Source organism: Dasypus novemcinctus, chromosome 5 (assembly GCF_030445035.2).
Source record: "Dasypus novemcinctus isolate mDasNov1 chromosome 5, mDasNov1.1.hap2, whole genome shotgun sequence".
NCBI classification, from domain to species: domain Eukaryota; kingdom Metazoa; phylum Chordata; class Mammalia; order Cingulata; family Dasypodidae; genus Dasypus; species Dasypus novemcinctus.
The window spans coordinates 70,573,591-70,601,083 of NC_080677.1; the positions used below are offsets into that span (position 1 = coordinate 70,573,591).

The window sequence follows — 27,493 nt, forward strand, 5'->3', positions numbered from 1 at the left end:
AATAATAATTAGTTCCCTCTTTAGAAAATTTCCGGATGAACTCTGAGCTGGTGCATATCAGTTTAGTCTTCTTTCTTTGTCCACTCCCCTCCCCAAGTAATTCATGTTATTTTTAGAGTTAGGAAGAACTCAAGATGAGTGCACTCCTTCTAACAGAGTCAGCACTGTCCATTATTTGCAGTCCGTTTTCTGGAGATTACCTGAGATTAGAGTTTCTTTTGTCTCCCTCTTCCTGTACATTTTCTGTTTCTTTCATCTAACCAGTTTGAAGCAATGCAAAGGGATAAAGAAGTTAGCCATTGCTTGGTAAATATTTTGAGTCCATGGCCTATGATTTGGAGCTAAGACCGTTAGTATGATTTTAAAGTACTGACTCTAAAACTAAAAAGGGGAAATTTCTTCAGGAGGGAGGAAATCTTCCTGTTTGAGTTTCTTTTGCCTTGAGTATATACCAAAAATCTCTCAATACATTTTGAAACTCTAAGGCAAATTAAGTAAAACTCTTCCAATTTTCTCAAAAGTAAGACATGAAATTTAAAATGTTACACAGCAATACATCAGAGCAACATGGAATTATTTGAGTCTATAAAATATAGACTAAAGGCAATTAAAATGGAATATTGCTGTTAAACTGAATTTTCCTGTTGATGTTGCTGGGGTTTTTGTGTTGTTGTTGTTAATTTGATCCTGGACAAACCCAAATTATTGAATATTGGCAAAACCTTCCATTTTATCTTGTTATTTAAATTGAATGCAAAAATGCATTTGATTCTGGAAATTATAATTCCTTAATAGACTAGACTTTTCTTATTTGCTTCCATTGAGAGTTTTATCCATAATGGACTATGGAGCCATTGCCAGTAAGGAATAAGCTTCCAATAAGTCAATCTTTTTTGTCTTTGACTCTGAGGATGGACACTGGGGATGACTAAGCTATGTGAATTCACTGTGAATTCACATGCATTTTTAATAACCAACCTCTCAAGTCAACTTCTTTTGTTCAAATTTAGGCACCAACACGCACCAAATGACCTTGGTTGTACACTCAATCTCTGAAAATGTTTTTTGCTTATGGAAAACTGGGATAATAAGAGTCCCTACCTCATAGAGGTGTTGCAGTGTGCCATAACGATTCAATAATACATATAAAGCCCTTAACACAGCATGTGAGCATAATAACTGCTCAACAAATGTTAACTGTCATGATACTTTGGAGTCCCAGCTTGGAGGACCAGTATTTAAACACAGGAAATTGGGTTTGCATAAAACAGGGAGGCATTTCCTCATCCCTTCCCCCCTTTTTAAAAACAATTTTGTTTTTAATAAAGTAATACATGTTTCCTGCAGAAAATCTGGATAATATAGAAATGTCACATTGGCCTTAAGAAGAGTCTAAAAGCAATATTCTGAATCTTGTTTTCCTGTTTATTGTAGTTTTTAAAAACACCATTTAAAATGATATTTTCGTATTCATTTCTTTGGATATTTAGTGAAGTTGATTTCTTTAATGTGAGTTAGTTTTTGTGTATCTCCTTTTGTGACCTCTGTTTACTAAATAGAGGTAATAGGTTTTTTTTGTCTTTCTTTTTAATATATCAACATATTAAAGAGAGGAATAATTTGTTTCCTATACATGCTGGTAATAAGCACACTTTTCAGGTTTTTTTCCCTGATGTTTCTGCTGTTTTTCCCCTTAATGTGTCATGATATATCAAACTTTACTATTGTTATCTTACTAATTTCATTTTTACAATGCTTTTTTAAAAAATAAAATATACTTCTATTTCTGGAAATTTCTTTTGGCTGAAAAAGATGCATGTCTCCCCACACCCAAAGAGAATATAAAAAGAAGTATTCTTTTCTATGCAAGCAAGAAAGTTTATTCTCCAGTAGTGCGAGTGACTTTAACAATGCAATTACAATCAGGAATGATGGATCAAGATTAAAAACTAAAAAGCCCAAATTATCATTTCAACAGATGCTCTCCAACACTTAATAAGACTATACTGAACATCTCTAAACTGCAAGTCAACTTATTCATGCTATTAGAAATACAGATTGTAATAAACTTGCATATTATTCATGTATAAAGACAGATTGGACAGTTTTTGTTATGGGATTGATATACATGCTTCATGGTGACTGCTCTTAACCCACCTGTGATAGGGACCACACTATTTACCACATGGCCTCCGCATTTAACCACGGATGGGCATTTGATCCCAAAGCAGCCAGTCTAGAGGGAAATATAAACCTATGAATTGTGAACTTGCCTGTGCCAATTACATTCTTTTCTTTGAGAATTTGATTAGAGAGATGTAGAAATTGTTGTCATACAGTGGTGGCAAGGGAGCTTGAAGGTCATTCAGAATTGGGAGCTAACACAGGCACATTGGGTCACTAAGAAGCTGATGAATAAACCCTGTAGATCAGGGTCTTTTAACCAGGGGTCAAGGTTTCAGGGGTCTGTCAGCTTGAACTGGGAAAAAAGTCAACTTTTTATTTTCTCTTTTCTCTGAGCTCTAACTGAAATCTAGCATTTCCTTCACTTACGAACGTTTGCAGTAAATTACAGTAGTATTCATTTCATATCACATTACAGTTGTTGCATCTCGAAAAATTGCTTATGCTCATCCATACGTCAAAATTATGGTAGCTGTTAGACTCGAGGCTAGTTGAGTGCTATAAAACTATTTGCTGCTACCTTCTGAGAAGGGGTCCTTGATTTTCACCTGACTGGCAAAGGGATCCATGGAAGAAAAAATGTTAAGAGCCCTGCTGTAGAATCAGTACAGTGAAACAGTGGTATTACGAGAAACAAGTAGCAAAGATGCAGTACCTCAAAAAGGAAAAAGGTGCAGTATCTCCTAAGCAATAAATTATATTATGTATCTTTTGGCTTTGCAGTTCCCATGAGGGCTTGTTTCCTTTCTTTGGATTGTTTATTACCTTGACTTAATCTCTGTTCGTTGCAATCATTAAAAGTCCTGATTAACATGGCCATCCGTAAAATCACTTTCGGTGGATTGCACTTTGATGTATTAGTTCATGTGGCTGGTAGCAGAGATATGGAACTTAATACCTTCTTTCTTTCTTTTTTTTTAAGATTAATTTTATTTATCCTCCCCCCCCCCCCCCCCCTCCCCTCGCCTTGTTGGTTGCGGTCACTGCTGTCTGTGTCCATTTGCTGTGTGCTCTCTTTGTCTGCTTGTCTTCTCTCGTTCAGTCCCTGAAACCAAGCCCGGTACCTCCCATATGATAGACGGGAGCTCAATTGCTTGAGCCACATCTGCTTCCCAATACTTCATTTCTTAATGGTATTAATCATCCACCATAGTATTTTTAGTATTCCCATTAAGAGTACCTCAGGATATATTTCTCCAAATCCTTAATAGCAGGTAGTACTCCCATGTAACTGGTACAGTTTTTCCTTATAAATAATGCAGCCTTTACTTTGGATTTTGGGAAGCTTGAAGTCAGTTTTGTGATTGACCTTTATTAATGTATAAGAAATCAAAGGATGTCTTCTAGTGAATCAAATTTATTGCAGCCTTCTCATCTACTCTTTTTTAACCCCTTCTCCCTAGGCTTCTTAGAAATACATTTATATCTTATACAGATCATTTTTGTGAAAGGGTGAATTAGAAATAAATAAATAAAAGTAGAGCAATAAAGTTAATATTGAAGCATAACTATGCATAGCCTTCCTTTAAAAAAAAATTCTGTTATAGAATGTCTCTGTGTCCATTATTCCAGACATATTTGTAAAGCACAAATAGTTATCTATATCCACCACTTTAAAACCAAGGGTGTTAGAGAATCACAGTTAGCCATTTAAGAGGGCTAATTTGAGTCTCAGGGAAAATTAAGGATCACCATCAGTACATAGCCCTGTGGAAGTAACGGAGAAACAGAAACCATTTCAGGGATGTGTTTTAATTGGTGCCATGCTTCTGCAGTCATCTACTGACAAGTCTGAACTTAGTAATTTAATCATTGTTCTGTTGTATTGTAATGGTCAGGGTGGAGAGTTGAAAGAGTGTTCAACGTACTTCTCTCACATTGCAAAAATATTTAAAGTAAACCACAGTCTATTCATTATAATTCAAAAAATAACTTTAACACTTGTTCTAGAAACTATCTTCATAAATGAAATGAAATTTCTTCACTTATTGCTTAAAGCATGTGTATAATATTCAATTGTATGTATACAAATATGTTCCCATTAGTTTCCCATTAGGCCATAGGAATGAATGCAGCTAAAAATCTACAAAATTTCTTGTAACAAAAATTATGTCTGTTCCTATAATTATTTAAGTATATGAATTGTTGTAAATGGATATTTTAATTACTTACCTTTAGACGAGTTTAGATATGAATATGTGATATCTCAGTTTACTCACTGACCACTCCTTTTACTTGTTGAGCTTCTAAAAATATAGGTGCAACGTTGTACTTTAAAGGACTCTATAATAAACATCTGTATTTTGGATTTATTTGATTTTTTTAAAGTGTTTTATCACCTGCATTTTAGAAACACAATTTAGCCAGAGAATTAATAATTTTAAAGGTGGGAGAGTATGACGTTAACATGTGAGGAAGCCAATCTAAAGAGATTAAATGTTTGTTCAAGATTTCCCAGGTAATTAATGTCAAACTCAGGTTCTTAGTCTATGGTACATCCTATTATGCCATCCACATCTGTGGTACTTTTATTCCATGTTTTTATAGGTAATTTGAGTCACTTTTCATTGTAATAATATCTGTCTGTATGATGGTCATTTATTCTCTGGGTACCTCAGTTTTTCATCACTAAAAAAGACAAATGATAATTTAAGTGGTCACACTGCTGTTTACTATTTTGGAAAAAAAAATGATACATATAAAGACCATTTAAGATAAATATTAAAATATTTGCAGCTGTAGAATCTTTTCCTTTGCTCTTTCCAGATTATATTTCCAAAGAACACAGGCACAGCATTGTGATCTCATAGGATAGACTTGACCTTCGAGACAGGAAGGATGGGTCAGAATAGAGACTTATATTGCATAATAAATAAGATTGATGATTTGGTAATCACTATTATGATTAACAAAGGAATAGGAGCTACTTCCTTGATACTATTAGAATTATAGTAAGCTTAGTAGAAATTGTTGCTATAAAAACAAGTAGAGGGAAGCAGATTTGGTTCAACTGATAGAGCATCCACCTACCATATGGGAGGTTCAAGGTTCAAACCCAGGGCCTCTTGACCCGTGTGGTGAGCTGGCCCAGGCACAGTGCTGATGCACGCAAGGAGTGCCGTGCCATGCGGGGATGTCCCCCAAGTAGGGGAGCCCCACACACAAGGGTTGTGCCCTGTAAGGAGGGCAACCCCATGTGATAAAAGTGCAGCCTGCCCAGGAATGGTGCCGCACACATGGAGAGCTGACACAGCAAGATGACACAGCAAAAAGAGACACAGATTCCCAGTGCCGCCAAGAATGCAAACATATGCAGAAGAACACACAATGAATGGACACAGAAAGCAAACAACGCAGAGGAGGAAGGGGAGAGAAATAAATAAAAATAAATGAATCTTTAAAAAACAAACAAACAAGTAGAAGTTGGTGTCTCTTTTATGCTTCCTGACTTTATCTTATTCTCTGGCAAACTTTTTCTTCTAAGCTCTACACCTTAGCTTGTTTGGTAACTGGGTAGTTGAGAGTTCTATTACTTCTAGCTAATGTGTTAATCAGTCACCTGTTTTCAGATAGTGATTTCAGTGTGAATAAAATTTGGGAAGAATTAGCAATGTAGAGGAGAAACTGGGGCATACTTTTTTTGAAAAGTCAATTTAGCCTCCTGATATAAAACCCTATTTGCTTAGATATAAAGATAAGTTGTGAGGGCAGTAGACAGCTTTGATCTATATTTTTTGTTATGATATTGGATCATTAAAATGTGCTTCTTTTACTGCTTGTAAATGTTTAATAAGTAAGACAAACACTAAGATTCCACATTGATAAAATTATAAAATAGGAAAATTTTGCCTTCCTGTGCTCGGGAACATCTAATATCTTATATTTGTATCTGCTTGCTCTCCAAATAAAACACCCATTATGCCTTCTATCCCTCTCACAAAACTTGTTCTCAGATTCTTTAATCTTGGTAATAGTCAAATAATTAATATTTCAATATGTATCTTTATAAGAGATTCTTTGATTTTAGCAGTATTACTTATTTGCAGCTAAAGACAAAGTTAGCCCTATTCTACAAAGTTTTGGGCATTAGCAGTTTCAGAGTAGAGTTGCAGACAAGGGATATACTCTTTTTAATACTCCAAGGGAAATACTTCATCTATCCTCATCTTTCTTTTTTTTAGATTTATTTTTCATTTATTTCTCTTCCCTTCCCCATCCCCGTTGTCTGCTCTCTGTGTCCATTCACTCTGTATTCTTCTGTGTCTGCCTGTATTCTTGTCAGGCGGCACCAGTAATCCATCTCTTTTTGTTGTGTCATCTTGCTGCGTCAGCTCTCCATGTGTGCAGTGCCACTCCTGGGCAGGTTGCACTTTTTTCGCACGGGATGGCTCTGCTTACGGGGCGCACTCCTTGTGGGTGGGGCTCCCCTATGTGGGGGGGGGGCATCCCCGTGTGGCACAGCACTCCTTGTGCATGGCAGAAATGTGTGTGGGCCAGCTCACACAGGCTAGGAGGCCCTGGGACCGAACCCTGTACCTCCTATATGGTGGGTGGATGCTCCATCAGTTGAACCACATCCGCTTCCCTCTATTCTTTTCTAAGATGTTTTAAGAGTGGATATAATTTCATTAAAAGCAAAACATACACTGCATTTTATAGCTCTGTAATCCCTGAATACACAAGTAATTTTCTTCTTTCCTGACTTTGGCTTTCCAGCTCTAATGTTTTCATTTTGATTTTTACAAATCCTTTGAGTCGAATTCTATGAACCTACCTATACCATTAGGTTAGAATGTCTGCATCACTTCTTTTGTTATCCAGTTAACTTTAAAACTGTTGTAAAAGTGTAAACCAGCCCATGGCACTTTTCTGGCAGTTTAAGAACTTTTATTGTTCAGTTTTGATGATTATTGTGTAAGGAAGGCTGATGTAGATGCTATCCAGGACCATGTTAATTACACTTATGATGTATTTTGGTTCCACATCCCAATGATTTGTCCTCAATGGCCCTTTTATCCTTTTATTTTTTATTTTTATTTTTTTTTAAAGATTTATTTATTTATTTAATTCCCCTCCCCTCCCCCGGTTGTCTATTTTCTGTGTCTTTTTGCTGCGTCTTGTTTCTTTGTCCGCTTCTGTTGTCGTCAGCGGCACGGGAAGTGTGGGCGGCGCCATTCCTCGGCAGGCTGCTCCCTCCTTCTCGCTGGGCAGCTCTCCTTACGGGGTGCACTCCTTGCGCGTGGGGCTCCGCTACGCGGGGGACACCCCTGCGTGGCACAGCACTCCTTGCGCGCATCAGCGCTGCGCATGGCCAGCTCCACACGGGTCAAGGAGGCCCGGGGCTTGAACCGCGGACCTCCCATGTGGTAGACGGACGCCCTAACCACTGGGCCAAAGTCCGTTTCCCCCCTTTTATCCTTTTAAGGCACATTTTTGTTGTTGCAAATCACTTTCCATTGTATTGCTTTGACAACTGTAATTTGAATCAGATCCGAAAGAGGTACAGAAAAAGTATGTTTTGATATTTTTTAAAAAAGGGTGGATATAACGCATCTTATTGCTACCTGAATTTTAGTGTTCTGGTCAGCAAAATTCCATCTTCTCTGTCAGATAAATTAGGCATTGGCCTTTCGGCAGTAAAGTTATCTCCTAACTTGCCAACATTTCTCCCGGAGCTTCAGGAATTCATCAGCATACAGGATCTAGTCCTAGGAGTAGTATTCTCTCTCATAATTTAAAGCCCTCATATATCAGCTTACCAATCCTAAGTACTATATTGCCATAGGCACATAAATACCTGCAAGAAACAAGTAAACACAAGCACACGAGAGGCTTGCCAAGTTCTGACTTTTAAAAATTAATATGCATTTGCTAACACAAAAAATTTGTAGTTTCTGAACTAGACACTCATGCAGGAATACTAGCTCAAATTACCCTTTTTATCAGTGATTCCACTGTATTGAATATTACCACACATTACATGATTGTATTAAAAACACTGATCATTTCCAGACTTGGACAATTTGATTTTGGACGTGACTTTCAAAATCAATTTAGAGTAGAAACATATTTTTTGACTTGGTGTTCATCAGCAACTAAATGGGCACACTTTTGGAGTGTTGAGTGTAAATGTGGAATTTTTATCATACGTAGAGAAGCTGAAAAATAACTTTTCACATGGAACTTTACATTAAAGATTATAAAGGATATTATTGCATTCTGTATTTATAAACATGGGATATTTATCTTACATGTTAAGTTGAACTGAAGTGTTTTGATCCACAAACTTCTAAATATTTTAAATTTTGCATGTCAATAGTATTACCTTTTGAATAATACATTTCAAAAGCTTTATATTTGTGATAAAGTATATGAATTTAATTAAAATATATGAAAATATGAATGAGTAACTACAGAGTTCCAATGAGGATGGACAAAGAGCCAGGAGAAAAAACTTTGTAAAGATATTTGCCTTTGCTCTCCTGTTTAGCATACGTTTCATTTTGCGTTTCAGAACTCTTGGATTTAAACAGAACATCTATCTTTCATAGCCCTTTTGGGGTTCTTGGACTCCATACAATGCTGTTGGATGAATATCAAGAGCGACTCTTCGTGGGAGGTAGGGACCTTGTGTATTCCCTCAGCTTGGAACGAATCAGTGACAGCTACAGAGAGGTATGGAAACATCAAACTATTTCAAGAGAGAAAGAAAAGGGGGAAATACCATTTCTTGCCTGGGTAGAACTTGACTTATTATTGTTTTTATTCTGTTGACCACTTTAAAATTTTCAAAGTAATAATTTTATTCAAATAAAATATTCACTAGAAATGAACTCGTTTTGAGAGAAGTTTATAAATCATCATTTATGAACTTTTTTAGCAAACCATTGATCATATTCCCAGAAGACTCCTGAATGATGGACTTGACATTCGTCTTGCATGATGGCCCTTGTTACTCCACCCACTGTCTTGGGACCCAGGTTTGGAGCAGCAGTTCCCCTGGGCTCCATCACTCCTAATTCCAAGCCTGAAAAAATATGGATACTTGATCTTGTTGTAACCTATGTAGTTCTCTTAGTAATATCAAGTACACAAGTGGGTTCTCCTTAAACCTGGGGGATTAAAGTATAATATTAAAATAGGCAAGTGCCCAAAATCATGGGGAAAATGTTAACTATGGTTAGGAGAAAAATAGTTCTTATGTCTATACTTATGAAGAGTTAAATTGAGCTGAAATTGTTTTCAGGCCAATATCAATCTTACACTAAACATATATTTAGATGTAAGTAATTTTGGCATAAATGTATATATTGCATAATCTATTTTCTTTATAATTTATTTTTGTCAAAATGATCCGTGTCCATATTTCTTGAAGTTATTTAAAAAAAATTTTATGAGGAACAGCAGCATCTCTTGTCCTTGTCAGTTCCTAATACCTGAAAGAAGTAACTTTAAACTCTTATTAATATTTCTTCTGGCTCTTACCTCCGTTTTCTAAGTAATGTTCATATATTGGTCTTTGATTTTAGGTAATATTTGTTGACTTCGTGATTAGGAATATGAGGAAGTTAGCTTTGTTCTTTTGCAATACCATACCTAAAACATCTGTGCATCGCACTTTGCCAGTAATTTGTCCTCCATCTTTCCAATAGTTATACCACACTTTTTCATTAAGTAATAATTAAATATTTGCATTATTATTAGGAAGATAGTATTCACTGCTGATTCACATAGTATTCATTTTCTTTTTTTTTTTTCTTTTTATAATTTTTTTATTTTTTCCTGGGATTAAAATGATCCAATTTGTCCATTTGCTAAATAGTTACATTACTTCTGATCCTTTTGAAGCTGGCTAGTAAGATAGGGAATCAATAGATGGATCTGGAACCTGTCAAGAAGTCCACGTGGACATCAATAACCCCAAGATGGCTGCTGGAAGACTCCCTACAAGATTCTGCCATTCAGAACAAGATTTTCTGCAGAAGCTAGGAGAAGCCCTGGATATTCCCCAAGGATTTTATCATTGGGCCTTCTTAGGGGATTGATGGGTGCCGTAATCAATCAAAATAGCAAACAGCTGGAACTCCTCCCCTGCCATTAGCAAAAGGGTGAAATAATTAATGGTTCACAAGGCCTGAATCGCTCTCTCACCTTTGGACCCCAATTCTGACTGCCTTCTCCCCCTCCTGCATCACTAAACAAGTAAAACCTGGGCATTTATAATCTATAATGGGAAATTGTAGTCTGTAAATCAACCCTATTTATCACTTTTCAGCCCCTTCCTCTTCACCTGGGACCCATGGTCTGTTATTTTCTCCCATTTCTCTTCCCTCCCTACCTTAATAAATAACTGGCCTAACTTACCCAACATGCTCTTAAAATTCATTTCTGCAGCATAGTCAAGAATCTAGACAAAATCCAGTAACATTTTCTAACCAGACTTTCCATTGGAGTTCTTATATAAACTCTCAATATCATGTTTGATCTGTTCCAAGTTTTGTGGTTTTTAATTAGAGGTTTGCTTTTGGTCCTCTCATCATCCTGGACTATTACCTTGGCCTTCCATCTATCCAGAACCTCAGCTTTCCTTGTTCCATGTTGTCTTTCTGGGTTTAGTTGACATTTTGCTGAAGCATATCCTCTACTAGTTTCTTGAAGAATGGTGCAAGTTAAATTTTGAGTTTTGAAGGTTTGAAAATGTTGTTCTGTGCCACAATGATGGAAGAGTTTGTTGATGTGGGAGGAGTGGCATGGGTGGGGTGGGGGCATATGGGGACCTCATTTTTTGAATGTAACATTTAAAAGAAAATAAAGAAGAAGAAAAAAAAAGAAAATGTTATTCTTCCAACTTCACACATAATTGATAGCTGGATATAAAATTCTAGGCTAAAATCATTTGCTTCATAATTTTGATGATTTGCTCCATTGTTTTCAAACTTCCAGTATAGCTACTGCAAAGTCTGATGCCGTTCTAATTTCCAGGTTTTGTATGTAACCTAATTTTTTATGTAACCTCACCTTTCTTCCTTTCCTACCCAGACTCCCTCACCCCAAACTCATGCAAAGCTTGTTTACCTTTTTAGCCTAACCTCTTCTAAAATTCCCTCAGTTTTCTCTTAGTGCAGCTCTAGTTTATCCACTGCACTAGAATACAATGGGTCCTTCTGCTATGGACTCTGTGGCCTTCCTGGAAAATATTCTTGTTTTTTCCTTTATTCTTTTCCCTTTACTCCATTTTCCTCTTGACTCTCTTTCTGGTATTACTATTATTTGACTTTAGGATTCATCTTCTAATTTGTGACTTTAGGACTGATCTTCTAATACATTTGCCTTTTCTTTCTGATTTTTACTTGTCTCTCTGACTCTGTTCTATAATCAGGGACGTTATTTAAAAATGAACTCCATTGTCCAACAATTCTATCATTTACTTTAAATATCCAAAGTCTTCAATGTTCTGAATTTTGCATAGCATCTTTTGTGTTTTTTTTTTCATAAATGTACTACCTTCTCTTATCCTGTTTAGTTTATTAATTTTGGTAGTATTGAGCTTTCCCTCTAATCCTTGTGCTTCATTCTAGTTCCTTTCATACTCTGCAATGCTTCGTTGTTCTTCACATTGGTGCTCTTTGGTTATTGTTCTATATTTTCTAGACTGAATTGTCTGGTCTTACTATTTATCATAGAGACCAAACCATTTCTTCTTGTTTCACCCATACTCACCTCTCTGGCCCACTCTCAGAAGACCCCTAGGCTTCCAATTCCTGAGAATTTCTGAAGTTCTAGCTCATAAGTCAGCTTGCTTATTGGCTTCCTTCACCTTGCAGGCATTTATTAATAGATTTCACTTCTTTCTAGTTTACAAAGCCAGTTAACATCTGTCCATATGCTTTAGAGCTTCCAGAATATTGCTGGTATTTTTTGACACTTAAACATTTGTCCTTTTTGGAGATTCCTTTTCAATTCTTTTAACATGATTTTAGTAGTTGCAAGATGGAACAGAAGCAAATATTATATTTCACTATAAGTCTTTTCTTTCTAGCATTTTTTATTTTGCTTTCTCTTTAGTTTTCATTCTTGTTTTTTTAGGAGGTACTGGGACTGAACCCAGGACCTCGTACATGGGAAGCAGGCACTCAAAGACTGAGCTACATCTGTTCCCCAATGAAAGATTATTTTCTTTGTTTGCTTGTTTGTTTTTAGGAGGTACTGAGGATTGGACCCAGGACCATGAGGTGGTCAGAGTTGAATCCCCAGGACATGGGAAGCAGGCACTCAACCACTTGAGCTACATCTCCTGCCATCTTTGGTTTTCTTTTGACATCAAAGAGAGGCAAATTGGTCTCTCTCTCATTAGATATAGATGTATATATAAAAAGCATATATATTATACACACTTGTGCACACACATATATATAATATGTATGTATGTATACATGTGTATATGATGTTTACATACATTTTTTTAATTCTATAGATCCTTGTACCTCATCACTGCCAAGCTCCATCAATGATTGCAATAAATCACTGCTGCTTCATTTGAAAGGCTATCTCTAAGACAATCAATAACCTCCTCCTCCTGTTCAGATGAGATGGGTCTCTCTCCTGCTCCTTGGTTGGTCTCTTTCCCACCTCAATCCTAACTGATAATCCCCACATTGACTCTCTTCTTTTTCTCAGTGAGATCATCTACATATTTGGCATCAACTCCAATTTTCTGTGAAGAAATATGTAAGCCAGGAACTGTAAGTATTAGGGCCATAGATAATCCCCTTGGAGCCCCGTGTGTCTATAAACCTGAGAAATGATGTAAGTTATGAATATGTGAACATTAAAAAATCACCCAAGGAATCTAACATTCTAGGAGATTAAGAATCTTTGCACTGAGAAAGTGATTCTTAATATGTCCTTGCATCAGGATGACAAGAATCTCTTAAGAGTGGTGTCTTGTGAGCCACATTTATAACAAGCTTTCTAGGTGACTCTTATGCAACCGAAATGTTGTACAATTACCCTGAGTTCTTGTTTCCTGTTTGGAACTTGAGACCAAGAGATAGTAGTTTCCCATTCTGATGCTTTTCCCTTTCAGAGTAAGGAAAATGAATCATCTACTTCCTTTATTTTTTTGGTCTAATTGCACCCCCAGGCCATTAATGGTAGAAAGGCTGGCTTTTGTTGACGAAATGACCTGGGAAAACTGTGTAAGGGTAGGAGACCTGGAGAATATTAAGGTTTATGAACTACACCTTAGGGAATAATAGAGAAGTATGTGGCCTTTGAAGCAAGGATGTCAAAAGAAGTAGCTAGAAAAATCATTAAATTTAATAACTCACCTGCCCTCAAAGATAATTCCTCATTTAATGGGGTCCAAGACTTGTAAAATTTGGAGGATGTCTTTAAGAAATGTAATTAATCCAAACTTATAAGTTTCAAGTTTGTTAAGACCCTCATATAGACTCTAAAATGCTTAAAATAAATGTATAGGATTGCAAAATACGATATTAAACAAATATCAAAATATAAGTACATTAAAATACAACTATCATATCATTAAAAACAACAATTTTTTATATAGTAACATAGATTCTTAACACATTAAGTAACAAAACTTAGTAACAGATCTAATAAATGCCATAATTTAAAATTAATATTAAGTGTTAATGATATTTTGAGATACCTGCAACAACTCTACAGTAATGTTAAAATAGCCATTATTTCTCTTAGTAACGTCACAGATGCTACTAATACAACGGTGGTGTGTTTCCACATTTATATGATGGAAATGCAAAATTTCAGGTAGAGGTTAGTACAAATAACAATGTCATTTTTTCCCATCTAACTTGGTACACTCCCTGAATTCATTCTTCTGGCCCCAGTTAACTCCTGCTCTGGTAATTCCCATCTTACAAAACATTCTAAAAGTTTTGAATTTAAAACAACCTGTGAATTTCTCACTTTAGCAAAGATAAACCCTCATGTTCTACTCTTGTTTACCTTTTTAGCCTAATCTTCCCTTGTCCACATCAACCCATTGTCAGTTAGACCACATCCACTTGTTCTCTCATGTTCTCTTACACTTACACACTCACTTTCCTGGAATGGCCTGAAATCATAGCCAGTTCTTCTTACAGCTATTTCCTTTCTCCTTTAATCTAGACTCAGAGGAAGTTCTCTCAGCCTTCCCTGCCCCCATCTGATTTAGATTCCCGGTTGTGTTTAATTGGCTATTTACTTTTCAGGCTGCTTTATGCGATGGTTCCTGAAGAGTAAGTGTGGTGCTGTGTTCATTTTTGTCTCTATCAAGAACCTTACCATGCTAGGTACTTCGCATATATTGAAATAATGAGAGTATATTTGTTGCAAGTGCTAACATCTTTAAATAAATCTCCTCAATGTTTGCCCACTTGCAAATTCCATTCTACTTATTGTCATAACAACTTTCAACTAATTATTCTCTAATCATTTCTTTTAGGTTCATTAATCCATACCCCATCTACTCACCCATTTCCTTCCTCACAAACAGGGTAAGGATCCAGGGGCACCTGAGGATCTTGTAAATAATTGCTGTGCCTTGGTCCTACCTCCAAACTGAAATGAGACTAAGTAGGGTACATTTTAAAAGTTGCTCTGGTGATGGTAATGTATAGCCAGACTTGTGAATTACTAGAGTATTATATGTCCCCTTGGGGTCTGGGAGATGCTGGACAATTTGTGGTGCTAAATAAATAATTGTTTTGTATATACTAAATAGAACATACATGGACATGCACACACATAAGACTGATTTTTCCCATACAATATTGAAGTAGATAAGAACATAACATTTAGCAACTTACTGCATCATATTAGTCTTTTGGGGGATTGATTTTGCTTTATCAATTATTATTTCAGTCACTGTATTTCTGAAACCATGTACTAATACTGTTTTAAAATGAAATTGGCCTATGTTGTCTTTTAGTATGTTACAAGTAATATCTATATCACATTCATAAAAGACCCTTAAACTTCACTCAGAAAAGACAATCTGTGTTTAATCATATTCTGCATTGTAAAACTTCAAATTTTTGTAATTTCATTTACTTTCTCTCTTATGAGTACCTCCCTTCTGTCAAAACAAGATGGTTTCTGCAAAGTACTCTCTTCCCAAAACCTCTAAAATTCTCTGATAATATATATAGACAAAAATGAACTGATAATGTGAGACTTTTTAGATTAGAATGTTTTTTAATGTTTTAGATTAAAAGTTTAATGGTAAAAAAAACTTTTAAAAACTCTTGTAACCTTTATAGGACTTTAGGGCAAAGGAGCTTATGTTGAACTCCTGGAAAGCATAATCTGGGAGAAAAATATTAAAATATCTTTAGACTTTCTGATTATAATGTGACAATATCAGGATATTAGTATAGATAGAAAACTTAGAAAGGGAAAAACAAAACATCCTGGTGAAGGCTTAAACACTACTCTTGATTTCCTATTGATATAACTTGCATCTGCATCTGTCTTTTTAAAAAAAGTTTTTATTTCTGATGACTATCCACCGTTTCTAAACTAGAATTGAGTTCTAGCCACGGGAATTCAGGACTATTCATGTTAGTTGGGTTTTATTTTTCCTCTGATGAAACATTCCTCATTAAATTTCCTTTCACTTAATACTCAATTTTTAATTTTTAGCTTTATATTGAGGAAGAAATTCCAATCTAGACAATTTGGAAAGAAATGTATTTCTTTTTTCTCACATCTAATTTATTTACCTCTCTTATAATTTCAAGATGTGGCCAGAAAAGGCAGTGATTGTTTATTATGTTAGTAGGTTTCCTAGTTAGCAGTTTTATACTCAGAAGATTTAATTTTATTTTTATACAATGAATAGTTGTTTGAATTTTAATCACTGGGATAATTTTTTTTTTACAGATTCAATTTTTATTTATTTATATTTTTAATTTTAAAATTTTTTTTGAAGATACATAGGTCACAAAAAGTGTTACATTAAAAATATGAGGTTACTACATACTTCAACCCCCACCCTCCCACTCCTTCCACATCAACAACCTCTTTCATCATCGCGGCACATTCATTGTGTTTGGTGAATACATTTGGAGCACTGTTGCACTGCGTGGATTATAGTTTACATTGTAGTTTACACTCTCCCCCAGTCCAGTCAGTGGGTTATGGCAGGATACATAATATTCTGGTATAATTTAAATGGACTTAAGTCCAAGAGGATTTAAACACATATATACAAAATCAAACAGTTGTTAAATTTTTAAACTGGCAATTCACGGAAAACTTCAACTATGTTAGATACATATGCTCAAGTAAAGGAAAAAAAAAGGGAGAGAGAATTAAAAAAATAGAGGGAGGAGAAAGAATAACTGAAATATCTTGGTATTTTTTTAGAATTTAACAGGCAACAGTGCTCACATAATTATTCAGTAATTCAAACCATTTCTTAAAACACTGAGAAAACTTGCTGTGTGACTTTAAAACATTTAAGTATATCTTACAATGATAATGACATTAATAGTAATTAATAAACTAAAAAGTAATTCCCAAAAAATAAAAATCTGTCCAGATATTGTCAGTTTGTCCATACTATACCTAAGAATTTGGAAGGAAATTTTGTATTATTTTCCATATCCTATGATAAAAACCTATTTCCTTATTCATATTTATTGCATTTATTCCAATTATGCAATATTCTATTTCTGTAATGAGGTATAGATGATCAAGAGTTATGTTTTTTGAAATTTGATTTAAAAAGCCATTTAAATTATACTTTTAAATCAATTTAATTTCAATTTAACCTAGCTTAACTTGCTGTTATAAGACTTCTGAAAAGTAACAGAGTATAATGGTAAAGAATGCAGTCTCTGTAGTCAGACTGCCTGGATCTAAGTTCCAAGTCTTCCACTTCATAGATGAGTGATCTTGGATAACTTATTCCACATCTCTGCTTCTTAGTTTTCTCATCTATAAGAGAGGGATAATCACAGAACTTACCTTATAGCTTTCTGAGAGGATGAAAGATGCTGTCTAGAAGAGTGCCTGGCATATAGTAATATCATGTAAATATTTGCTATCATTATTATTATCTATTTAGATGATTCTATTGTATTGCCATTTGTGAGTTATAAGATTATTACAGATGGTTGGAGGTCATTCAACTAAATTCTAGAAACAAATATGGAGATATGGATAATGCAGAAGTGAATAAGATAGTCTCTACCCTAAAGTATTTAAAATATAATGGGTAAGGACTTTTAATGATAGAATTTCTTTTTTCTTTTTTTTAGGAGGTACCAGGGTTTGAATCCAGGACCTTGTACATGGGAAGCAGGAGCTCAACCACTAAGCTACATCTGCTCCCCAATGACAGTTGTTTTTTTTCATTTGTTTGTTTGTTTTGTTTTTAGGAGGTACCAGGAATTGAACCCAGGATCTCGTACATGGAAGCAGGCACTCAACCACTTGAGCCATGCCTGCTCCCCTAATGATAGAATTTTGATTCACAGAAACTGGCAGTGAGAGTGGAGTGAGTAGGGAAAAAAAAAAAGAACAGAAAGGTTAGAGTAGTTTGAAATAATGATTGCTGTCCTTGTTTGAAATGCATAGGTTGGGGTAGGGCATGTGGGTGAGACTAGGAACACAATGAGAGTGAAAGGTAGAAATATGGCTGATATAAGATCATGAAGAATACTGACTGCCATGCTGTTGAAACTTAACCTGGTAGGCAATGCAGGAGCCACTGGAGAGTTCTGAATATGGGCAGAACATAACTAGAATTGTAGTTTAGTGTGATTACTCTAAAGCAGCATGTTTGATAATGGAAGGAAGAAGAGAATAGAGCCATGAATCCAGTAAGCAGCAGTTACATTTTAAATCCAGGTCCATCTGTCTTTGGAGCCTGTGCTCTTTCCACTTCATCACATCATCGAGGAAGAGGTTACTGTCAATGGCATAAACTTCATGTCTCCCAACTTGGTCTTCTTTGTGCCATGAGTTCTGCTAGTTATGCCTTTTGTTATGAGGTGTTTCCTTTCCCTTGGTTATTATTTTCTGTGCATGACCTCACTTTCTCCCAGTAATGTGAATATTATAAGTGAATATTATTGACAATAGTAGGAAAGAACGACTGACTCGTATGAAAAATAGCTCCATCCCCTTTGTTTACTTATAGCAAAAATTTAGAGCCCCAGAAGGCTCCAGTACTTACCCAGTACATCAGAGATTAGTTTGTCTATGTTCTTTATATATATATATCCCTTGCAAACTGTGCACCTTTGAAAATTACTAATATTTCCTAAAAAATAACTCAAAATTACCCTTTGGAAGATATCAAATGCTAGTTTGAGGTATAAAACTTTCTTTATTTTTTTTCTATTCCATGAACAAAGCAAAAGAGAGTGTATTGGGAAGGGATTTGGCTCAACTGATAGCGCATCTGTCTACTACATGGGAGGTCCAGGGTTCAAACCCCGGGCCTCCTGACCCGTGTGGTGAGCTGGCCCGTGCGCAGTGCTGATGTGTGCAAGAAGTGCCATGCCACGCAGGGGTGTTCCTCACATAGGGGAGCCCCACGTGCAAGGAGAGCACCCCATATGAAGAGTCACCTCGCTCAAAAAAAGCGCAGTCTGCCCAGGAGTGGTGCTGCACACACAGAGAGATGATGCAGCAAGATGATGCAACAGAAAGAGACACACATTCCTGGTGCTGCTGACAAAAATGCAAATGGACAGAGAAGAACACACAACAAATAGACACAGAAAGCAGACAATTGGCGGGGAGGGGAAGGAACGGGAGAGAAATAAATAAATAAATCTTAAAAAATATGTATTTAGGTGGCGGACTTGGCCCAGTGGTTAAGGCATCCGTCTACCACATGGGAGGTCCATGATTCAAACCCCGGGCCTCCTTGACCCGTGTGGAGCTGGCCCATGTGCAGTGCTAATGCGTGCAAGGAGTGCCGTGCCACTCAGGGGTGTCCCCCGGGTAGGGGAGCCCCACACGCAAGGAGTGTGCCCCGTAAGGAGAGCCGCCCAGCACAAAAGAAAGTGCAGCCTGCCCAGGAATGGCGCCACACACACAGAGAAATGACACAACAAGATGACTCAACAAAAAGAAACACAGATTCCCATGCTGCTGACAACAACAGAAGTGGGCAAAGAAGATGCAGCAAAATAGACACAGAGAACAGAAAACTGGGGTGGAGGTGGGGAGAAAGGGGGAGAAATAAATAAATAAATCTTTAGGGGGAAAAACGTTTATTTAAGCTATATTTGATAAAAAGTCAGACTATTCCATATTAGGTAAGAATTTAATAATAAATAGTAAATAGTCATAAAGTTAAACTCTGATATAAATACACAGGTTTTTTTCCTCTGTTACTAAATTTCAGCTTCTTTTTTCTAAAATTATTATCATAGCTAGTTTTAGGCTAAAATCACACTAATTAATTTGAATAACTATAGATATGAGTGTTATTCTGTTTTTCAAAACATTTATATTTCTCTTATTTATCCAACTTTATTGCATCCAAGGTGAAAAGAAAATACTTGTATTTTAGAGGTAAATTTAATTTTTATTGAGTGGGAGAAAGGCATTAAAGATAATCTACATATAAATATTGTTGGTATTTCACATTAATGATAGCATTTGAGTAATTTTGATCCATAAAAAGGGCATGTGTCAGGCCAATAAACTGCATAGTTATAGTATTGTTCTAGTTGAACTGTTTCGGAGAATAAGACTTTCAAGTACAAATCCAGTCTATAGGCCAAAAGATTATAATTCTGGCATATAAACTATTTAAATAATGACAGTCATTATAATTAAGTATAAAGGCATAAAAATGACAGATAAAGTATGTCAGGCTAAAGACTAACATTTACAGGCCATTCTGACTCTTTTAATGTGTTATATTCAAAATATATTTTCTTGCTTTTTATTTTTGTACATACAATTAGAATATTTATATTACTGGATACTATTATTCTGGATATAGATGTAAATGTTGAAAGAAAAGCCAAGATACAATGAAAAGTTTTATTATAATAAGAGAATTAGAAAGATTATATTGAATGAAATTATAATGGTGTCTTAGTCACTTAAATATAGTACAGAAAGATATACATATTAACTGGGTCCTGCTATTTAATTTAAAAAGAAAAAGAAAATAATCTTTTTTTAAAGACAGTTAAATTATCCCATCTTTGTTAATTTGTTCTTACTCCTCTAAATTTCTGAGTGTCATAACATCTTGTAATGATGAGTTGTTAAATCCTTAATCTTGATATAATTATAAGACTCAATAGGGAGTCCAAAAGAAATTACTCTGTAACTTATTTTTTGTTTTATTTTATTTTTCTCCTTTGAGATCTATAAGAGTAGTAAATGGCCTGCTAATGTACAGCGGGATGATTTAATTATTCCACTGATGAAATGATGTGTATTTAAACCCTTGCTCTTTGTCCCTTTTTCGGTACAAGGAGATTAGAAATGGCATTACATCCTGTTGTTTAACTGCCTTTAAAAATGTTTTCTGCAGAAGAAATAACTTAATTTTATAGGTTATTTTTTCGTGGTAAATTCTGAAGCAGAACCAAGAGGCATTCTGACGGCCAAAAGAAATGAAGAAATTCATTTTCCTTCCTGGTTTGGCAGAATGCTTGTATGTTATTGCTTTAAAAAATAACTTTCCACTTCCAGTGAGGTCTTTTTCATCTTTTCTCACTTTAGTGAACATTTGGATGCAGTCCTGAGCCTTTTAAAACCTTGTTAAAAAACACACACACAAAAAAAGCCAAAACAAGTCTAACTAAACCTAAAATTATGTTATTCTTTTTAGAGGATTCCCAGGAATTGGACTTTATTGTTGTGAGCATTCATAATTTATTATTTTTCTACCTCTCTTCCTTCCATTTGCCCAGAGTGATCTGCTCAAGATCCTTTTCTCTCCTTAGAAACCCTACCAGTCTTTGAAATCCTCAATTATAGTTAACATCCTTTAAAGCAGTTTTTCCCTGATAAAACTGGATATATTTACTTTTATCCTTCATCCTGGTTACAGCATTTCCAAGTGAATGGATCTTATCTCTCAAACTTTATCTTAGCTCCTTTAGTGCATTGACTGTACAAAAAAAAATGGATAAAAGTGTGTTATTTAATCTAAGTCAATTAAGAGACATTAAATTAGCAGTGACTGTGTTTATGTCACTGTGCTACAGAGACATTGTTAGGAATACAGAAGTAAGTCACTACATTGTTTCCTTAGTAATTTATAGTCTAATAAGATGGCTAAAATCAAGTACACAAATCATTATAATCCTAGGTGGAAAAAGCAAAAAAGAACACTATTGGGGTCCAGAGAAGGGAGAAATACTATGTGTTGAAAAGGTGTTACTGTGGAATACTTTGTAAAATGTGCTTGAAAGAATGGTGTGAGCCTGCCTAGAACAACTGACAAATTTAACTGTGCTTCTAGGAGCCATATATATTCCAGCAACCCTGGAAACACCGTATATTGTCTTCACCATCACCTAATATACTATATTTTGGGCATGCCACGAACTGTGAAGGGCCTGAGATTTTAACCTGCTTTCAAGACAGCAAGTTAGCCTGTCACAATTTCATGATGTTGGCAGAAGACATGAAACTCCTGAGTCAGAGACAAAGAATTTTATTTTTCATGTACAGTAGGAGCAGGAGCTTTCTGATTCCATCTTTCCCAAGTCCCATGAGGAATATGTGTAGTGGCCCAAGTAGGTGCTACACACATAGTGGATGTGTATTACTGCTGAGGAATCACAAGTTTAGGAAATGCTCATCTTTATGAAGGAACAGCTAGGAAGCCTGTCCAACCTTTTTCCCAAAGGGAGACATTATCTTTACTATCCTGGTCAAGAAACGAATCTCTTATTTGCCTCAGGGGGAGATTCTGTCTCTGTTTTCCAAGGCTGTGTGAAAAGACAGCCTAGGACAGAAACTGTCACAAGATATGTAAAAGTGCTATGGAGAATCCCCCCAACAATGTGTTTCAGTAAATATGGAAATAATCACTATGAAGCAGTGATTTAGAGGAAAACAGAATTATGTCCTGAATTTTATTTTCCCTGGTCAGGATGCTATTTGAACAATGAAAAGCTGAACTTGGTAAACTTTTCTAAAGAATTGACTGAGTTATCTAACACACTGGAATTGTATAAATTTAATTTAAAGAAGTCATCATTTTATATAATGAATGAAATGGATAAGAAAGGATCAAATACTTTAAAAAGAAGAGCCCTGCATACTCTAAGTCAAGTTTGTTAAGAATGTAAAGCATTATTCTGAATTATGAATGAGGTCTTTTCTAATTTATTCATATTGATAAGTGGATTAGTTGTGAAAATCTTTTCAATCATACATTATCTTAAAATAATTTGTATTTTTATTACATATGCTATGTATGCACACACACAAACATATACATGGCCCATGTTCTAAAATTTCCTTAAATAATTTATGCATCCACAGTAAAAATCATAAGTCCGAAAATGAATTGAATTCTTGAGCTAGAATGGGTCTTAGGTCTACGAAAATCTATCCCTTGGTGCAAGAATTTTTCCCAAAACAATAGATCAGGTAAAATTGATAAATTTTCTAGCTCTTCTCCGAGTATCCTTGCCCTGTAGTGGTATTATATAGTCTCCTCAGGGTGATGCAGGCCTGCAGAATAACTTGATTTTGATGTATTTATGTGATGTCTTTCCCAAATTATACGTGTTCCACTGATGAATTCATTGCTTACATCAAGTCTCAGATTTTATGTGTGTGTGGCTCTTTAGTTTATTTTCTTTAATATCTCTATGTTTTTATTCCTTTTTCCATCGTTTTTCTTGTCCCAATATTAAAAATACATGTGTTTTAATTTAAAGGTTTATATACTCTACTATGAAAGGAAAAGAACACCCGTGCTGAATATCTTTACTAAGATACTCTCTGGGGCCCTTTATACTAAATAAGAACATCAAAGTTAGGTTTTATACCTATAATTCAAACAGTAGTTGTTTACTCCTTTGAAAATAAATCTAATCATATAAGGATCATTTGAATTATATATGCTATTGTCACAACTTTTATAAATTCTCCCAGGATAATTCATGTATCAGATGGGACTGGACTTGGCAATATAGTGTGTGAGTTAAGTGATAAGCCAATTTCTTTTATTTCTTGCATATAAATGCCTAACCTAATATTTTAAAGGGCACAGCTAAAAACAAAATGTTTAAATCTTGACCACATTTGGGATCCAAACCTTAAAATGCCTACAGAGGCCAGTCAGGTCAGAGGGACCTCTGAGTCAAATCAGAGATACCTATCCCATTTTAAGAAGACATTCAAACTTTCTACTCCAGAGGGACGTTGCCACACAGAAATGCATACTCAATGTTGTTTGTCTTCATATTTTTCATAGAGAAATCAGAAATCAGGATTTTTATGTAAAATTTTCATTTTTGATTGTTGACCACTTATTGAAAAATACAGTGTATGCTCGTAAATAAAACCTGCCTCTAGTCACCACCATGTAGTATTTAGTCTAATAACCAGAATGTCTCTCCAGGCTGGCAGGGCACAGGATGGGAGGGACTGGAAGAGGGAATAGAGTTTTATCAGTGAAGAGTAATAAAGGATCATAAGGAGAAAAGCAAACTTTGTAGACCAGGCTTATTGGCCCAGGCCTGCCTCTAGGTTTAAAGATAGTAAGCATTGACATTGGGTAGTAGAAGCCTGTACTTGAACCCATCTCAACACAGGCCTCTGAGGAAAATGAAACATCCTGAGGGTTTTAAAAATAGAAAAAGGCTGTTTGCAATAAATAATAATAAAGAATAATTGAGGGCCCTATGCGACTTTGTTAGGGAATTTCTACTCCTTCACAAAAATGGTAATTTGAGAAGGGGGGGGTGATTCCCTAAGAAGCAGAGAAAGAAGAGAACCAAAAAGATCCTGAGGTAGACTGCCTCAAAGTAGCAAAAGAGGTAGGAAAGCAAGATAGAGCATCTTAAGGATGGCTGCAGACCAGTGCAGTTGGATTCAAGGTGCAGGGCTTTTTAAAAAAATTTTTTATTTTATTTTATTTTTATTATTTATTTATTTCTCTCCCCTTGCCCCCCACCTCAGTTGTCTGTTCTCTGTGTCTATTTGCTGCATCTTCTCCTTTTCCGCTTCTGTTGTTGTCAGCAGCACCAGAATCTGTGTTTCTTTTTGTTGCGTCATCTTGTTTTGCCAGCTCTCCAAGTGTGCAGCACCATTCCTGGGCAGGCTGCACTTTCTGTCGCGCTGGGCGGCTCTCCTTACGGGGTGCACTCCTTGCGCCCTGCGTGGCAGGGCACACCTTGAGCGCATCAGCACTGCACATGGGACAGTGTCAAGGAGGCCCGGGGGTTTGAACTGTGGACCTCCCATGTGGTAGACGGATGCCCTAACCACTGGGCCAAGTCCACTTCCCATGGGTGCAGGGCTTTCAAGAGGAAACTGCAGGATTTATTGGTATGAGCCATACGTCCTTAAGGTAGAATCCATTGTCACCTGACAGTCCAAGCCCATAAAGATGATCTTTAGTGTGAGATGACACTCCCATAGAATTCTGAGAGCGACACTAGAAGGGAGGCAGAATTGAGGTTGTTCAGTTTGATTGGAAGGACGTTTGACCGAGAAGTGGTAGGAATAAACTGTTATTAGAAGACTTTGGTTACTGAGGCACAGAAAACATTTGTGAACTTACCAATTGATACAGTTAATCAAATAGATCAGAATTGTTAGTTCCCACTCATAGATCTGCTGCACTGGGGGATTGAACAGAGAAATAGGAATTATTCTTAGCAAGATTCCTAGTTAATATGACTTGTTATGTACTTATAACTTGTAGTAAAAACTACATTAGATCTTGTATTTAAATTGCTCAACACCAGCAATTTTTAAAGCCCATGTTCTCAAGTGTGGTGTGCACATGGGGATATAGTATTCCTGATGGAGATCAGTTGGCACTATATTCACAAATTCAATGTATGCTTACCCTAAGAGCCAGTACTTCAGCTCCTGATTGTATATACCAATGATATTCTCAAACAGATTCCTAAGGAACATGTACAAAAGATGTAGGAGTATTTTATGTAGTAGAGATTTAGAGGCAATGTTGGTATCCATTACTGGGAGAACAGATAAGAAAATGTGGGGGGTGCATACCCTGAATATTACAAAGCAATTAGAAGCAACAGATTAGATATGCACATAAGAATATGGAGAGCTCTTATAAACCTTGTACTTAGTGAAAAAGATATGAAGAAGGTGAGATATGAAACCCAATGCCATTTACATAAGTACAAATATATGTACCAAAAGCAAAAATATTCATTTTATTATTATAATACATACATGGAAACAGAAAAGTACCCAATAACAGGATAGAATGGTTGTTCCATGGCGAATGCAAAAGGACATGGAGGTGGTAGAGGGAAGAAAATTTAAAAAATACAAGAGGGACCTTTCAAGAGCAATGATGATGAACCATAAATTGACTAAGAGAGGAAACTCAAACCTCTGCACATAAGTTTATAAAGCAAAAGGAGGTAAAAATAAAGTTCTTAGCACAATACCTGGCATTAATTCCATATTTAAGGCAAAAGGAGAAACAGAATCAATCTGAGGAAAGAAAAATAATAATAAAAATTTCTCTCATAAAGAAAATAAATCCCATATTCAGAAATTTGTGTGCTATTTGTCATCAGATACTCGTTAATTTCCTCCTATGGGCTCAGCAAAGTGCTAGGTAATATAAAAGATGAAAAAGAAGTATTCTTTCTCCTCAAGGAAGAAACCAAAAACTTGAAATAGAAAAGAAACTTCCTGTAAACCATTTGGAGATCGGTAGAGTCAATGTTTTAAAAATAATAAAAGATGCAGTGTGGTATATGATTGGGTGATACATTATCAGTAAGAATTCAGAGTTATTCACCCTTTAATCTTTTCATGCAACAAATATTACTGAGGTGTGACTGTGTGCCAGGTTCTGTGCTAAGTGGTAAAAATACAAAGGGAACTCAGTGAGGTGCTTGTCTTGGAAGTACAGACACTGAGGTTCAGAAGGCAGAATGGAAGGCAGAAATGATGGCAGGGTAAGTACAGGGAAGGGCTGGCTTAAAAATGGTCAGACTCTGAAGGGCTGAGACTTGAGGTAAGCCTTCAGAAATATAGAAAAATAAGGTTTAATATGAATTAAAAGCTCAGAGATGTTACTACTTAATTATGCAATTAATGATGTAAAGGAGATAGTCCTGTAAAGATAAAATCTTACTCTATCTTCTTAGAAAACAGAAAAAATTAAATGGTATATCAGTATGACTCATTTTTTACATGCAGCTGCAATAATAGTACATTATCTTTTATTTCAGATACACTGGCCTAGTACAGCACTAAAAACAGAAGAATGCATTATGAAGGGAAAAGATGCAGTAAGTATTATTCATCTTAAATTAAGCCAATCATTGTTTATATCTCTTTAACACCAAAGGACTGAATCATTAAACTTTTGTTTGCTCTTAAAAAGGATATATGCAATTTAATTCATAAAAATTTCTTAATAAAATAATTTCAATGATTTCAAAGTCCACGGAGATACCATCGGATCTCTTTATTTTGTTTTATTGTGCTTTAGTCAACTCACCTTATGTTAGTTCCTTATGTTAATGCTCATTTCCTATGTTTTGAGAAAAAACTATTCATAATTGCAGGTAACTTTTTTTTTTATTTGAGGAAAAGTTAAGCATTATTTTTTTGGTGAGAATTCGCTTTGATTAATGAATTAGAAACTAATGAAGAAACAAATCAAAGGACAAAAAAAGAGAAAGAATAAATGTTTGAGAGAAGAAAACAAAGGCGACAAATATGCTTTACCAATTCTAAATTGTTTTTAAACTCTCTCCAGTATAGAGCAGCAATATTCCATTTCTCCACAGCTTCCCTGCAGGGAGTGGAAAATGCTGTGCAGCAGCACCCCTGACATAGTCTCTGACACATTCAGTCAAGAATGAAAAAGGATGGGCTAATATCACATGCCTCAAGTAGGTGGTGATTACACAATACATGTCTTTCAAGGAAAATACGCAGATCTCCCTTTGAAAGTGAACTTACCCTTCTTTCAATAAGGAAAAAAAAACATGTAGAAGACTAACACACAATAATACACACATCTAATTCTCTGTAGCATTGGGTAGAAGCCAAGGAATGAGTCAACACATTCCTTGCTGTCTTAGTTCAGTGTTGCTGACTAATTGAA

The 27,493-nt window shown here is 35.6% G+C and overlaps 1 protein-coding gene across 1 annotated transcript in view; it reads left to right on the forward strand.

The window, feature by feature from the left end:
- The window catches only part of SEMA3E (semaphorin 3E), a 320,546-nt gene that overhangs the window by 175,189 nt on the left and 117,864 nt on the right, over positions 1-27,493 (forward strand). The window contains exons 2-3 of the mRNA XM_058297096.2: positions 8,699-8,859; positions 26,610-26,669. Of these exons, the coding sequence (XP_058153079.1) occupies positions 8,699-8,859; positions 26,610-26,669 (221 nt within the window). The remainder of the gene's footprint in view (positions 1-8,698; positions 8,860-26,609; positions 26,670-27,493) is intronic.